Here is a 16,099-nt window from a genome sequence, read left to right on the forward strand (position 1 = left end):
AAAGAAAATGGCACACGTGAAAAATTGAGAGCCAACTCCTGTTAGTTGTTCTGCCCACCTCCCTCCCTCACTCCTTCTGCCTTTGCTGTGGTCCCATGGTGTTTCTGTCTTTCTGGGGACCTGAGATTCAGTGTAGGAGTGAAGTCCACAATTTAAAAAATTCTTCCTCTCTCTGCTTTTTAACTCTGCCTGCTTTGCTGAGCTCTTATAATGAGAAATAAATCATTCAGAACAGAAACAACAGGGCGTCAGAAAACCAACTCCAGGCAGCGCTCTGGCAAGTACCTCCCTAGAGCGGAAGGGCTTACTAAAGGAGATTTAATGTTGAAAAGGCCAAAATGAGAAGCTCTACCCTTAAGCTTGCTAGGTTTTCTGGCACTCGAGCTGGCTATATATTATGGACCATTCTAGACACACACACACACACACACACACATTTTTTTGAGACAGAGTCTTGCTCTGTTGCCCAGGCTGGAGTGCAGTGGTGTGATCTTGGCTCACTGCAACCTCCACTTCCAGGTTCTAGCAATTCTCCTGTCTCAGCCTCCTGAGTAGCTGTGATTACAGGTGTGCACCACCACGCCCAGCCAATTTTTGTGGTTTTAGTAGAGACGAGGTTTCACCATGTTGGCCAGGCTGGTCTCGAACTCCTGATCTCAAGTGGTCCACCCACCTTGGCCTCCCAAACTGCTGGGATTACAGGCATGAGCCACTGCGCCCAGCCCATATATATATATATATTTTTTTGTTTTGTTTTGTTTTGTTTTGTTTTTTCTTTTTGACACAGTCTTGCTCTGTTGCCCAGGCTGGAGTACGGTGGTACAATCTCGGCTCACTGCAACCTCCGCCTCCCAGGTTTGAGCAATTCTCCTGCCTCAGCCTCCCGAGTAGCTGGGACTACAGGTGCACACCACCACACCCAGTTAATTTTAATATTTTCAGTAGAGATGGGGTTTGTCATGTTGGCCAGGCTGGTCTCGAACTCCTGGCCTCAAGTGATCCACCTGCCTCAGCCTCCCACAGTGTTGGGACTACAGGCATGAGCCATTGTGCCTGGCTCTAGAGCACACTTTAAACCTGATGGCCAAATTACATGAAAGAAAATTCAGAACTCAAATAGTTTCTAATTTTAAAAACCCTAAAATGAAAAAGTCTCAGTTCCTTTGACTATTTTTTTTCCCTGCCTACTTTGAATCTGCTGACTTGTCTACTGGTGTTGAGATGAAACTTACTGTCTGTGGTGTTACAAATTGAAGGTTACTTGTCTGAAGAAAAACAAAAGAATGAAACAATTCTTAATTTTTTTCTCTTTTTGAGACAAGGTCTCTCTCTAAGGTCTCACTCTGTTCCCCAGGCTGGAGTGCAGTAGTGGGATCATAGCTCACTGTTATCTCAACCTCCCAGGCTCAAGCAATCCTCCCACCTCATCCTCTCCAGTAGCTGGGACAATAGGCATGCACCACCATGCCTGGTAATTTTTTATCTTATTCTTAGTAGAGATTGGGTCTCACTATGTTGCCCAGGCTGGTCTCAAACTCCTGAGCTCAAGTGATCCTCTTGCCTCAGCCTCTGAAAGTGCTGGGATGCAGGCATGAACCACTGTGCCCAGACAAAAGAGTTCTTTTATAAATACAAATAATTTAAAAAGTATTGATAAAATAAAAATAAAAATGTCTTCAGAATTCTCAGCATACATTTTTGACTGTGTTTTATATTTACATTTGCTAGATATTTTAAGGTGCTAGGGTTTGGCATGAAGGTTATAAAGCTATAAACACAGGAAAAAAAGAATATTTGTTTATGTGGTTTTTTAAATACATAAGACCAATTTAATATGGTTTTTTGAACAAAAATAATGGAATTTTCTGAGTTATTGGTAAAATACCCATGTATTTAACTTTGAAGTCCTCACTTACGTGAACACCTGATATTCATAGGCTATAACATGGTTAACAAAAAAATAACCTAGAAATGATGACTAGCTTTGTCTAATACCTCAGTTCTCACACTCTAAACTGTTAAAAATAAGTAAATGTAAATGGATAAATGTCTATACAAGACATCTTAATGTATTTTTGAAATTTTTTTGAGACAGTGTCTCTGTCTGTCAGCCAGGCTGAAGTGCAGTGGCATGATCACAGCTCAGTACAACCTTGACCTCCTGCACTCAAGGGATCCTCCCACCTCAGCCTCCCAAGTAGCTGTAATTACAGGCATGCACCACCATGCTCAGCTAATTTTTATTTTTTTTTGTAGAGTCAGCATCTCACTATTTTGCTCAGGCTGGTCTCATGATACTCCTGCCTTGGCCTCCTAAAGTGTTGGGATTACAGGTGTGAGCCACCATGCCCAGCCTATTTTTGAAGTTTTAGTTATGTTAAATTAAATAATAGATACTCATTAAATATCTGGGTTATTTCCAATTTAAAAACTTATGTTTTAGCCCAGGCGTGGTGGCTCACGCCTGTAATCCCAGCATTTTGGGAGGCCGAGGCAGGTGGATCACCCGAGGTCAGGAGCTCGAGACCAGCCTGACCAACATGGTGAAACCCCGTCTCTACTAAAAAATACAAAAAACTAGCCAGGTGTGGTTGTGGGCGCCTGTAATCCCAGCTACTTGGGAGGCTGAGGCAGGAGAATTGCTTGAACCTGGGGGGCGGAGGTTGCAATGAGCCGAGATTGCGCCATTGCACTCCAGCCTGGGCAACGAGAGCGAAACTCCGTCTTAAAAAAAATATGCTTTAGGAACACATATTTCTAAATTATGAAATTATTCTCATCTGTAAGATACTGCTATATGACAATTCAAGATTTCTTGCTTCCTAGGTTTTTTATTAAAATAAGGGTTACTAAGTATTAATATTGTGGTAGATATATGTGATTAAGACTACTAGATACAAGAGAAATAATTCTGTATGCAAAATGTATACCGGTTTTTGTTTCAGAGAAAGTAAATTCACTTAGAGATTTTTAAGGATTATTTTAAATTGAAGGAATAAAAAAGATAGATAAAACTAAATGTGTATAAAAAGTTGGGAAAGATGGAAAAAATTATACAAGGTGATTAAAAGTTTATGTAAATCTTACCTCGAGGTCAAAACTGATTGAGATCAGATAGATTGTTTATAAAGTTTATTTAAATTAGCTGTAATATTAAAAACATAGTGATACAAAACTAAAAATTTTGGTTAAAACAACAAGGTTTTCTTAAAGTATTTATTTGCTCTTAATGAGGTAATAAATATTGACTTTTAATCCTGAAATCTGTTACTATAAAAAACTTTTCAGATTTATATATCAGAAGTTCAACTTTTCCTGTACTTTCGTGTTACACATCACTCACAGATCACATATTGTCTTCTGTTCCTTCTTTACAAGGAATAGAAGGCTTGGCTTTTCTGCTTGGCTGGGATGATAACTCCTTCAGCTTTTTCATCAGGTCTAATTTTGTACTCTTGGCTTTTAAATATGTCTGAATTACTTCATGTAACCAGGAAACTTCCATGCTATCACTGTGAGCTATGGATCCCCACTGCTCTATGCTCTGGTTTTCCTGTTTACATACCTCTGTAATATTATGCTCACTCATGACCCTGGGCACACTCTTTCTATGTCTAATTAAATCCAAGTCACCTTGTCATCAGGTTTGACTTCCAAGTGATTTAAATTAGCTTCCCATAAGAAGACACAATTATGCCACAGGAGCTTTTACCTTTTAAATGACTGGCCTGTAATAAAGATTTTAGGTTTTATCAAGATGATCCATGTGTTGCCTTTGTTTTTTTTTAATTACTTTGGAAAATTGAGGGTTTTCAGTTTTCACATCCATGTAACCTTCTATGTTGCTTCTGATGTCTTTTGGTTGTCATGCTAATTAAATGAATGACTGTTATTTAAAAATGACATGTGGCTGTGTGCAGCGGCTCATGCCTGTAATTCCAGCACTTTGGGAGGCCAAGGTGAGTGGATCACTTGAGCCCAGGAGTTCAAGTCCAGCCTGGGAAAAATGGCAAAACCCTATCTCTACTAGAAAAACAAAAGCTAGCTAGGTGTGGTGGCACGTGCCCATAGTCCTGGCTACTTGGGAGGTCAAGGTAGAGGATCACCTAAGCCTGGGAGGTTGAGGCTGCAGTGAGCCATGTTTGCACCACTGCACTCCAGCCTGGGCAACAGGGTGAGACCCTGTCTCAAAAAAATAATAAAATAAAAAAAACTGTCATTCTGTTTTGGTCAAATGTTTTTAATTTTTTGACATCTTTGCTAAAACTTAGTTGATAACATTGTATGGGAAGCATTGCCAAAAATCAAGTAACACTAAATCTTCTTCTTTTTTTTCTTTCTCTGAGACAGAATCTTGCTTTGTCACTCAAGCTGGAGTGCAGTGGCGTGATCTCAATTCACTGCAACCTCTGCCCCAAGGTTCAAGGGATTCTCCTGCCTCAACTTCCCAAGTAGCTGGGACTACAGACACGTGCCACCATGCCCGGCTAATTTTGTATTTTTAGTAGAGACAAGGTTTCGCCATGTTGGCCAGGCTGGTGTCGAACTCCTGACCTCAGGTGATCTGTCCAGCGTGGCCTCCCAAAGTGCTGGGATTACAGGCGTGAGCCACTGTGCACGGCCTAAATCTTCTTTTGGTTACATTTATAGATATGTTATTAATATAAATGTTTTAAACATTATATAAATTTATAAAAATCTAATACGGTATCAGTCATAATTTTGATGATGTTAAATCTTTTCTAAAGTTGTATGTGTATAGACATATTATTAATATAAATATTCTAAAGATTATATAAAATTTGTGGAAGTCTGATGGATCTGATGTGTTGCTGTCAGTCATGATTCTGGCTGTTATCTTAAAATGCTACATATAATAGAAATAACTAAATTTTCTTGCCAGTTGAGAACTTTCACTGGATTTTAACCAAAGGCTATTCTAAGTTTTTGTCATCTATGGTGATTGTTTAAAGTTCTTCTCTAAAACCTTTACAGGCCAGGCGCGGTGCTGGATGCCATGCAGGGCGCGGTGCTGGGCGCGGTGCTGGGCCTGGTGCAGGGTGTGGTGCTGGACGTGGTGCAGGGCACGGTGGCTCATACTTGTAAAAATCCCAGCACTTTGCAAGGCCGAGGTGGGTGAATTACTTGAACTCAGAAGTTTGAGAGCAGCCTGGGCAACATGGTAAAACCCTGTCTCTACAAAAATACAAAAATTAGCCAGGCATGGTGCATGCCTATGGTCCCAGCTACTTGGGAGGCTGAGGTAGGAGGATGGCTTGAGTTCGGGAGGGAGAGATTGTGGTGAGCCAAGATCATGCCACTGCACTCCATCCTGAGTGACAGAGCCAGACCATGTCTCAAAAAGAAGAAAAAAAAAAAAAAAAGAAAAAGCTTTTACAATCAGCTATCATCTAAATTACTTTTAATGGAAAGGACTCTGACAAGTTCTCCTAAATATGGTTTCTGATAACTTTGGGGATCATATCATTGGACTAGGAAAATCTTCCAGGACTCTAAAAAGCTGAATGACAATTTCTAACTGAAATCAAGCAAAACAGAGACTCCCGAGTAGCTGGGACTACAGGCGCCTGTCACCACACTCAGCTAATTTTTGTTTTTGTATTTTTAGTAGAGACGGGGTTTCACCGTGTTAGCCAGGATGGTCTCGATCTCCTGACCTCGTGATCCGCCCACCTCAGCCTCCCAAAGTGCTGGGATTACAGGCGTGAGCCACTGCGCCCGGCCTGTATCCCATAGGTTTTGGTTTGACTTTAAAGTTTTTCTTTTCTCAAAAACTCAGTGTCATGGTACCGGCTTCTAGTGCTTTGGGCAGTGAGACCCTTTTACTTGATAACAGTGGTATCTGGGACAACTTGGCAACGTAAATAAATAAACGGCATCTAGATTGGAAAGGAAGAAGTACAGTTATCTTTATGTACAGATGACATGATCTTGCATTTAGAAAATCATAAGAAATTTACTAAAAAGTATTAGGACTCATGAACAAATTTAGGAATGTAACACTATACAAGATTGGTATAAAAAATAATTGTATTTCTTTACCAAGAAATCAAGAATCCAAAAATGGAATTACAAAAATAAATCTTGTTACAATAAAATTAAAGCTGGGGTAACTTTAACATAAGAAGATTAAACTTGAACACTAAAAACTACAATATGTGGTTAGTGTTGGAAACACCCAGGTGCCTTCCCTGAGCCTTCTCTCCTTGGCTCTGAGGACTTTACCTTCATGGGATGAGGAGAGGGGTTGTATTTTTGGCTTTTACCTTATATTAGGTGGGTTCGGGGTGAGGTATCTGCAATTCAAATGAGTATTACAATCTCTACTTTTATGGAAAAGAGACTGAGGCCCACAAAGAGACGGAATGATAGTCCATATCCTGGAAGGCGAATTGTCAGGCACTGATTTCCGCTATGTAACCCCTGCCAATCATCGTGTATTTAAAGGATCCCCAGATACCATACCAATAGGTGTTCAAGAGAGAGGCCTGTAATCTAGGCGTCTGAGAAAGCAAGGCTAGAGTTTCCAATATTGGAGACAACAGGGCTCTGGGAAGATTAAGGCTGAGTTTTCTGGATCTGCAGAGTAGAGTCACTGAGGAGCAATTGCAAGATCAGAGAAGATGAAAGAATAAGTCAGGGCACGCTTAGGAAAAGAGAAAACCAGGGATAGATTTTAGGCAAGAGTCACACTGAGGAAGGGCAGGTTCTTGGCGTCGCTGAGGAAGATGAATTCAAAAGCAAGCCTGTGGTGGAAGAAAGCAGCTCTATGGAGGCATTGGCGCTGTTACAGCCCTGCGTCCGCTCCTGCAGGGCAGGGAGCCCTCCGTGGGTTGTGCTCCCAGAGTAGCAGCCTAGGGCTGGCTTGCAGTCATTTTTATAATTCACTTTTAATGGAATGCTAATTAAGGGGAGGGTTATTCAGAAATAGCTAGAAATGGGCACTAACTTCCAGCTGTTTCCATGGCAAGGTGTGGGGACTTCCTGTGCTGCCATGGCGTTGGCAAACTGTCACGGCGCTGGTGGGAGCATCTTCTCGTGATCTGAGGCATGAGGTGCTTTCGCTGCCTCTCCCAGTTTCCTGCGTGCCTCTTACCTGAAAGCCCTTCACACCCCCATCTGCCCACCTACAAACTTCACTGCCCTTTCACCCCACCCCCGTTTCACACGCATTCCCACATCAACCCTGAGCATTCAAGCAGGCGTTTCCTTGTTAGGAACCTCGGTAGTAGCCGGAGCTCTGAGAAACCCCTAGGCAGAACTTCTTGAGTAGTTTGTGGCAGAAATCAGGGACAGAAAGGCAAAGTTCTGGTCTTTCTCACAATAAATAAATAAAGATAGGTAGATTTGATTGATGGATGGATGAAACGTGGGAGTTTATGGGAAAATATTTATCAGACACTGGAAGGGTAAGTTGTCACAAAGATTATGACCCTGTCTTATGCCCTGTTATTTTATCCTATTATATATACTAGAGCATTTTTTCTAACTGTGTAATATAATCTATTGAAGGCTCACAAATTAGTTTAGTGAGAGAAAAGATAACGGATTGGAAGAGAATTACTATATTCATTAGTTGTGTTTTTAAAAATTTAAAGTAAAATAGAGACACGATTTTTTTCATGCTTTCGAATGCATCTGTAAAAAATAGACTTGCGGGCTGGGCGCTGTGGCTCACGCCTGTAATCCCAGCACTTTGGGAGGTAAAGGAGGGCGGATCACGAGGTCAGGAGTTCGAGACCAGCCTGACCAACTTGGTTAAACCCCGTCTCTACTAAAAGTACAAAAATTCAGCGGGTGTGGTGGAGCGCGCCTGTAATCCCAGCTACTCAGGAGGCTGAGGCAAGAGAATCACTTGAACTTGGGAGGCGGAGGTTGCAGTGAGCCGAGATCGTGCCACTGCACTCCAGCCTGGGCGACAGAGTGAGACTCCGTCTCAAAAAAAAAAAGAAGTTACTCATTAATAGCATAGACCAATTGGCCTCTATTGGAATTTCTCTATTATTTTCACAATGTCCCAGGTTGTGAAACCAGGATTTAATAAAGAACCAGAATGCCACATCTGTGTCACGTGGGTAGGGACCAGTCCTGATCCAATAAGTCCGGGTCTCCGGGTAACCGGACTCACTGCTGGGCAAAATAGAATGTCCGGCGTGCGTTCCTAACAGGCGACCGCAGACCCTCATGGGAAATGTAGTGTCACCTTCCAATGATGTTACCATCAAGGACCTTGGGAACCAGCTTTTCTCTCTGCGCATGCGCCGCCCCGCCCACTCCGCCATTTTCCTCCGGAAGTGCGGAACACAGAGGCACTCCTGCAGCTGGGCAGGCCTGAGACCTGGTTCTGTGTCCCTGCGGGTGCGTGCGAGGGCGAAGAGGAACCCGTGGGCCTCAGGGGATCCCGGGGGCCGGACCAGTGTTCCCCAGTTGGTGGGAGCAGAAGCGTGGGCGCATCGCGGGCGGGCGGGGCCTGACGTGCAGGTGCGGGCCGCGGACCCTGGCGGGGGCTGGGAGGACAGGCGTGGGGTCCCGGCACTGAAGCGGGTTCTAGAGGCGCAGGAGCGGGTAGGCGAGGCCGGTGGCCCTGGGCCCGGAGTCTGCAGGCCACGCTCCTGCCCTGCTGCTGAGGGACCCGGTTACCAACCCCCATGACGCTCAATTTGCCCATCTGTCCCGGTGCTAACACACAGTTCTCGGGAGACGTTCCCCATTCCCAGAGGAGTAGTGCGAAACGCGTGCTCCTCGAGTCTTAAACTGGGCGTTTGTATTATTAGTTGGGTTTCCCGGTGTCTCTTTAGCAAGTGAAGTTTCTGGTTCCCTCCTTCACTGTGTGACCTGCCTAGTGCTCCTGGGTTGCGTTTACAGAAGTTTATACGAGACCTAGTTTCCAGGGAAGAACTCACTGATTCCGCGAGGGAGGTGGGGTACTGGATGATGGTCTTCAGCCTTAAGGGTACTTCAGTCTTTTTTTTTTTTTTTTTGAGACGGAGTCTCGCTCTGTCGCCCAGGCTGGAGTGCAGTGGTGCAATCTAGGCTCCCTGCAAGCTCCGCCTCCCAGGTTCACGCCATTCTCCTGCCTCAGCCTCTCCGAGTAGCTGGGACTACAGGCGCCCGCCACCACGCCCGGCTAATTTTTTTGTATTTTTGGGAGAGACGAGGTTTCACCGTGGTCTCGATCTCCTGACCTCGTGATCCGCCCGCCTCGGCCTCCCAAACAAAGTGCTGGGATTACAAGCGTGAGCCACCGCGCCCGGCCAAGGGTACTTCAGTCTTAACCGTGTGTTATGAAGTTTGAAGGGGAGGGTTCCCTATGAATAAGAAGCACACTTGAAAGAACAGCCCTCTGGTCTAACCTCTCACTGGTGCTTCAGAGGAGGAAAAAAAAGGTCACAGGTGAAGATCCCAGTTTTCCTCGCTCAGGAAATATTAATTCTACTGCCTAGAATGCACGAGATTTGCAAAGACTAGGTGATAGTGGAAGGTTTGGACGAACTTTCAGAAGGTTGAGGTGAATTCGGCTGAGAAGAACAGGCAAGGACCTAGGAAATCTTCCTTATTTGAAGGAGCCTGAAAGTGTGGTCTGGGGTGCAGGAGTGACCTGTCATACCTGAGAAAATTAAAATACTCTCCAAACACAGTCCCATTCTTTCAACCTTAGCCCATTGTTTCCAGCGTCTGAGATACATTAAACCTAGTCCCTCACCAAATTTAGCATTAGATTGTGAAGTTCTATTGATTGTATTTGGTTTGTAATTTAAGACTTTCTCCCCCTACGTAATTTTGTTAAAAACATACTGAATTCTGTTCGCTTAGGTGTAACAGTTAATACTTGCTGTTTAAGGAACTAATTAAACCTTACTGGCTTATAAAAAACCACCATTTTATTTGTTCCAAGTTCTGTGGATCTGCATTTTCGTGTGGTGGGTTCAGCTGGGTAGTTGATATATTTGTGTTGCCTGGCTCACAAAAGAGGCCTTGGTCACCTGGTGCCTTGACTGAGCCTGGTTGGTTGAAGATAGATTCCTTCACAATCTGGCGGTTTGTGGTGACTCCGGGCTAGGCCCTGTGTCTCCAACAGGGTAGCTCCAGACCTCTTCACAATATGACTGTGTCCAAAAAGGCAAGAACCAATGGATATTTGCATCACATTTTCCATTGTCCATTCACTGGACAAGTCAGATGGAAAAGCCCAATTTATTGTCAGGGCGTAATATGAGGGCTTGGATATAGGGAAAGGTGTTATTGGGAAACATGAGTAGAATGGTGTACTGCAGGAAATAACATATCATGTACATTTTAAAAAACGTAATTGTAGGCCAAAATTGCTGGGTTGCAAGATGCACTTTCCATGATGTTCAGGTATAGAAAAGCAAGATGTACTGTCATGTGAACACTCATATGAAGTTATTTGTGGAATCCATATATTAATAGGAAAACAGTTAATACAGCCCAGTATATTTCTATAACATTTATTTTAGTGAACTTATAATGTTTCTTTGTATTAAATTATTAGATTATATCTTTAGGTAATATTGTTGCTAAATTAGTAGGTAATATATATATTTTTATTCAAAAATAAATTGTGCATCTGATGTCTACCAATTAATGTACTTGTAGATGTATCTTATCTTGAGTCTTTGCTGCCCCTAATGAGGTGTGAAGGACTCCTCTCCCACGGGGAAGTTTTTCTTTTTCAGGAGGGAGGAGGGCTTTTCCAGGTAATGTGTCTAGAGTGTTGGGCAGAAGAATCTGGGACCACACCACACCAGTTCTCTCCTTAATCCATGTCATTTGCCTTCTCTCCCAGCTATGTTTCCAGTGTCCTCTAGGTGTTTCCAAGAGCAACAAGAAACGAATAAATCTCTGGTGAGTTGTTTATTTGTTCTTCACTTTGTTTTACACTGTATTTTCTGAGTTTATGGGTGTCTGTGAATTAAAAAGGAAAAGTAGAAATAAGTGAAACTCAGCTTGAAGGAAATATACATAAATAAGATAAAGCTGACCTGTAGATATAGGCAGGTTATAAGAGCTTAGAGTTGTCTAAGTTGAGTGCAAATTTTCCTTTGATCTCTCTGATGCTGTGACAAAAAAGGCAGTCATGTTTGTTACGTGATTGGAATGGAACCCGAGAAAAGAGCATGCTGTGTTCTTGTGGGACAGGAAAGCTTGCGTGCACCAAGTCTGAACCACCACCTTCATTGGTGACATAGATTATGTGCTGGAACATATTTCACACCGGCCTGGCAGTAAACACTTGTAGTGTTGTTCATTGGAAACGGTCATCTTCCACTAAAGCACGGCGTGTTGTGCAGTGGAAATGGTCATCTGCCGCTAAAGCACAGCGTGTTGTGCAGTGGAAATGGTCATCTGCCGCTAAAGCACAGCGTGTTGTGCAGTGGAAATGGTCACCTGCCGCTAAAGCACAGCGTGTTGTGTAGTGGAAACGGTCATCTTCTGCTAAAGCACGGCGTGTTGTGCAGTGGAAATGGTCATCGTCTGCTAAAGCACGGCATGTTGTGCAGTAGAAACGGTCATCTTCCGCTAAAGCACAGCTTCCATCGTAAGGTATGCTCCTTGCTCAAAGAGTGTGGTCCCAAACAGCTTTTGGGAGGTCCTCCTTGATGCATGGATGAAACCCGGAACATCTTGAGGACTGAGTTAACCACAGGTCCTTAAGTAACTCTCCACACCTTTTTCTTAGTTTATCTCTACGTGCAGGGTGTGCAGAAGCCTGTTCAAAGTTATATTTTCTGGGAAATATTTCCAGTGTTTATTTGCATTTTAGCCCACTCTGTGTAGTCTTAACTTATTTCTTCTAAACTCACCATTAATCTAAATAATAGTCAAATTTAGGGGAACTGTATTTGCCTTACTCGAGTCTTCTACCGTAGTTGAAACTGTCATACCCGAGCGAGTTAGAGAGAAACACCACACTTTGAGACAAATTCAGGAGTCCTTTATTAACCGGTGACTGAGAGACAGCTAACGCACGAAATTCTCTCGGCCCTGAAGAAGGGGCTAGATTTTCTTTTATACTTTGATTTAGAGAGGGGAGGGGGGATTCTAGCTGCAGCAACTTTACAGAAGAAAAAACAGACAAAAAAGTTAAAAAGACAGATGGTTACAGGAAAACAAACTGTTCCAGGTGCAGGGGCTTTAAATTCATCACAAAGTGATAGGTGAGGGGGCTCTGGGCGTTATCTGCTGGACAAATGTGGGGGCTTTATGGTACTATCTCCGAGTAAATTGCTGGGTACTGCGGACATCGCTTGCCTCAGCACTGTATCAGTTAATTGCACTCTTTGATGTGTTGAAAGTCAGCTTGCACAAGTTAAAGTCCTTGAGGAAAGGGGGTGGGTAAGGAGCCCTTGATGTCTTGTAAAGGAAGGAGGCAAATGGAGTTTGTCCGGTTTTCTCAGCTAAGGGAGAGTCTATTCATATTAAAAACAAGGTTAGGTATCTAAGGAAGAGTCTATTAATGTTAATACAAGGTTGGGTATTACAAAACGTCTGTTCATGATCTGGAAATTCTTCTATGTTAGTTCTGTTAAAAGAAAAACTTTAAAGGAGTTTAATTGAGCAATAAACGATTCACGAATCGCACAGTCCCCAGAATCACAGCAGATTCACAGAGACTCCAGCGCAGTCATGTGGCGTAAGAAGATTTATAGACAAAAGGGAAGTGGCATACTGAAATCGGAAGTGAGGTACAGAAACAACTCAGCGTTTGCCTAGTTTGAACACAGTTTGAACACTTGGCAGTGCCTGAGTGGTTGAAGTTTGGCCATTGGGATTGGCTAAGACACAGCTGTAGTTCCAGGTGCATACTCCCAAGTTAGGTTTTCATTCTTGTCTACCTATTAAGATAGGTTGCAGTTCATCCACAAGGACTCATATATAGAATTATGGAGTCCTTCTCAGGCCATACTTAGTTCACTTTAAGAATTCCTTCCCTTTGGTTATTTTCTCAATTTTGAGAGATTGGCCAAAACTTTAGTCACTGGTGTCACTATTACCATTGCAAATGTACTTACTTGGTTTAGAAACCCACTGGGAAATAGACCAGTGAGTTTTGAAAAGGTGGAACAAGGACTTGAGTAGAAGGTCCTTCTTATGCTGGAACGTCCTGTTTACAGGAGAAAAACAAAACCTGGTTTATTCTAGGATTTATGTGTTTCCTTAAAGTCTTAGTTTGATTATGTTACATTTAGCATGAGTGACTCCATTTTGGTTTGGTTTGGTCTGTTGGGACCTATTGCATGAGCTTAGTTCAAAACAATGGCCTCACATAATTTTGCTTAAAAAATTCCTCCTTTTGGCTGGGTGCGGTGGCTCATGCCTGTAATCTCAGCACTTTGGGAGGCCGAGGTGGGCCGATCACAAGGTCAGGAGATTGAGACCATCCTGGCTAATGCGTCTCTACTAAAAATACAAAATTTAGCCAGGCGTGGTGGCAGACGCCTGTAGTCCCAGCTACTTGGGAGGCTGAGGCAGGAGAATGGTGTGAACCTGGGAGGCAGAGGTTGCAGTGAGCTGAGATCGTGCCACTGCACTCCAGTCTGGGGGACAGAGTGAGACTCTTGTCTCAAAAAAAAAAAAAAATTCCTCCTTTTTAGTCAAGTTCTCACTTGGTTGAGAGTGTGACCAAAACATAGGGCCTTAGCACCACTCTTAGTTATCATTGTTTTGGGTTTCCAGTTTAGCACGTCACTCCCATTGTTTTGGGTTCCGGTTTAGCATGTCACTCCCATTGTTTCGGGTTCTGGTTTAGCACGTCACTCCCATTGTTTTGGGTTAGGGTTTAGCACATCACTCCCATTGTTTCGGGTTCCAGTTTAGCATGTCACTCATAGGTTACAGTGTCCTTATGGTTGCACATTTTTTTTTTAATCTCTTGTCATTCCAGTTGAAGATATACCATTTGACATTTTAGAGATGGCTGCATGCAAATTCTTAAAACATTTGAGGAAGTACAGTGCACCAGGGAGACTCTTATGACTATTGGGATAACACCAAGAATTTGACATATGCTCCTTACTCAGGGTCCCCATAAATCAAACCACCTAAAATCAAATAGATTAAAGAATGAGTTAGATAAAGAGTTTACTCACTTAACTAAGTGGGTTTTTTTGTTAATTCCCTACAACCAAATCTTTATAATACCCGATGTTTTCTCCATATGCCGTAAGTGTTAGCAGCTGCACAGATACTTAAGCTAAGAGTCTCATGATGGTAGAAAAGTCTTGATCTGTGATCTTGGGAAAAGCTGTTCACATTAAGGATGCCATCTTCTTCTGGGGGGAAACTGTCCTGGTAAGCATTACCTTAAGGGTTCCAGTGGGTATATGGTTCCAAGTGTGGAGGGACCCTTCTGAGTTGTGAGACTATGAACCCAATGTTTAAGGTTTTAAAGTTTTGCTGTCATGTAGATGGCAAGGGCAGTCCTTCTCTGATGTTCTCAGAAGATTCAGTCATCAGATTCTAGATTGTGAAGGGGTTGACTGTCCTCAGCGAACCAGAAAAAGCTTTCTTTAGTTGGTGAAAATACATTGCAGCATAATAATCTACTGTTTTAACATCAACCCTCTTGCATGGAAGAGCTTTTATACCATCAGAAAACATGCATTGAAAATGACAACTGGATGAAATCTCTTTATAAAATGTTTAAATGGTCCATCAGGTAACCAAATGGACCTGAAGTTTTGATTGTTTTCCTAGGAATATAGGTTTGACAAACCAAACATTGGTTATAAACTATTTTAGCAATTTAGAAATCACCACACCAATATATTTAATTTGGATCATTTTCTCTTTTCCATGATGCCTTATGGAATGCAGAACTTTAAATAACAAAAGCTTTAAGGACTTAAGAAGGACAAGGCAGCCATCCTGGTTCTTCATAAGTCTGTGCTTAATTAACATTAGTCTTACATCCTCTTGAATACCAGCAGTTTCTCCAAATTAGGTGCATGGCACTGGTAACTGATGAGTTATAGGTAATTTGACTTAGACCATGGAGTTTATTTAAATTATATATCTAAACAATTTCAGTATTGGCTGATTTAGCATGCAAATCTGGCAAAATATTTCCTTGGTATTCTGTGGGCGGCAAGCCACCCAGGTGCCGAGGCAAGAGACCGAGGACACGAGCTGTTCCAGTATAATAAAATATAAAACAAGAATAGTTATACCAGATATAGGTCTTAGATATGATTATATATGAATATCATTAATCATTAGTTTGTAGCAATTACTCTTTATTCCAATATTATAATAATCCTCGCTCTATAATCATAACCTAGGAAAAACCAGGCCATACAGAGATAGGAGCTGAGGGGACACAGTGAGGAGTGACCAGAAGACAAGAGTGCGAGCCTTCTGTTATGCCCAGACAGGGCCACCAGAAGGGCTCCTTGGTCTAGCGGTGATGCCAGCGTCTGGGAAGACGCCCATTGCCAGGTGGACCGTGGTCTGGCAGTAGCGAAAAGTGTCAAAGAACAACACCCGCTACTTAGCAGACCAGGAAAGGGAGTCTCCTTTTCCCCGGGGGAGTTTAGAGAAGACTCTGCTCCTCCACCTCTTGTGGAGGGCCTGACATCAGTCAGGCTTGCCTGCAGTTATCCGGAGGCCTAACCGTCTCCCTGTGATGCTGTGCTTCAGTGGTCACGCTCCTAGTCTGCCTTCATGTTCCATCCTGTACACCTGGCTCTGCCTTCTAGATAGCAGTAGTAAATTAGTGAAAGTACTAATAGTCTCTGATATGTAGAAATAATGGCGTAAGCTATCTTTCTCTTTGTCTTCTCTCTCTCTCTGCCTTGGCTGCCAGGCAGGGAAGGGCCCCCTGTCCAGTGGACACGTAACCCACGTGACCTTACCTATCATTGGAAATGACTCATATTCTTTACTCTGCCCCTTTTACTTTGTATACAATAAATAACAGTGCAGCCAGACATTCGGGGCCACTACCGGTCTCCGCGTCTTGGTGGTGGTGGTCCCCCAGGCCCAGCTGTCTTTTCTTTTATCTCTTTGTCTTGTGTCTTTATTTCTACACTGTCTCGTCGCTGCACACGGGGAGAGA

General features: G+C 43.0%; 1 protein-coding gene across 1 annotated transcript in view; it reads left to right on the forward strand.

Annotated features, from left to right (window-relative positions):
* Positions 1 to 8,304: 8,304 nt before the first annotated feature.
* LOC129472647 (zinc finger protein 717-like) overlaps positions 8,305 to 16,099 on the forward strand; it is a 54,605-nt gene continuing 46,810 nt past the window's right edge. The window contains 2 exon segments of the mRNA XM_063631226.1: positions 8,305 to 8,379; positions 10,829 to 10,887. Coding sequence (XP_063487296.1) covers positions 10,831 to 10,887 — 57 coding nt within the window. The 5' untranslated portion in view covers positions 8,305 to 8,379; positions 10,829 to 10,830.

Source organism: Symphalangus syndactylus, chromosome 22 (genome assembly GCF_028878055.3).
Source record: "Symphalangus syndactylus isolate Jambi chromosome 22, NHGRI_mSymSyn1-v2.1_pri, whole genome shotgun sequence".
Taxonomy (NCBI): Eukaryota; Metazoa; Chordata; class Mammalia; order Primates; family Hylobatidae; genus Symphalangus; species Symphalangus syndactylus.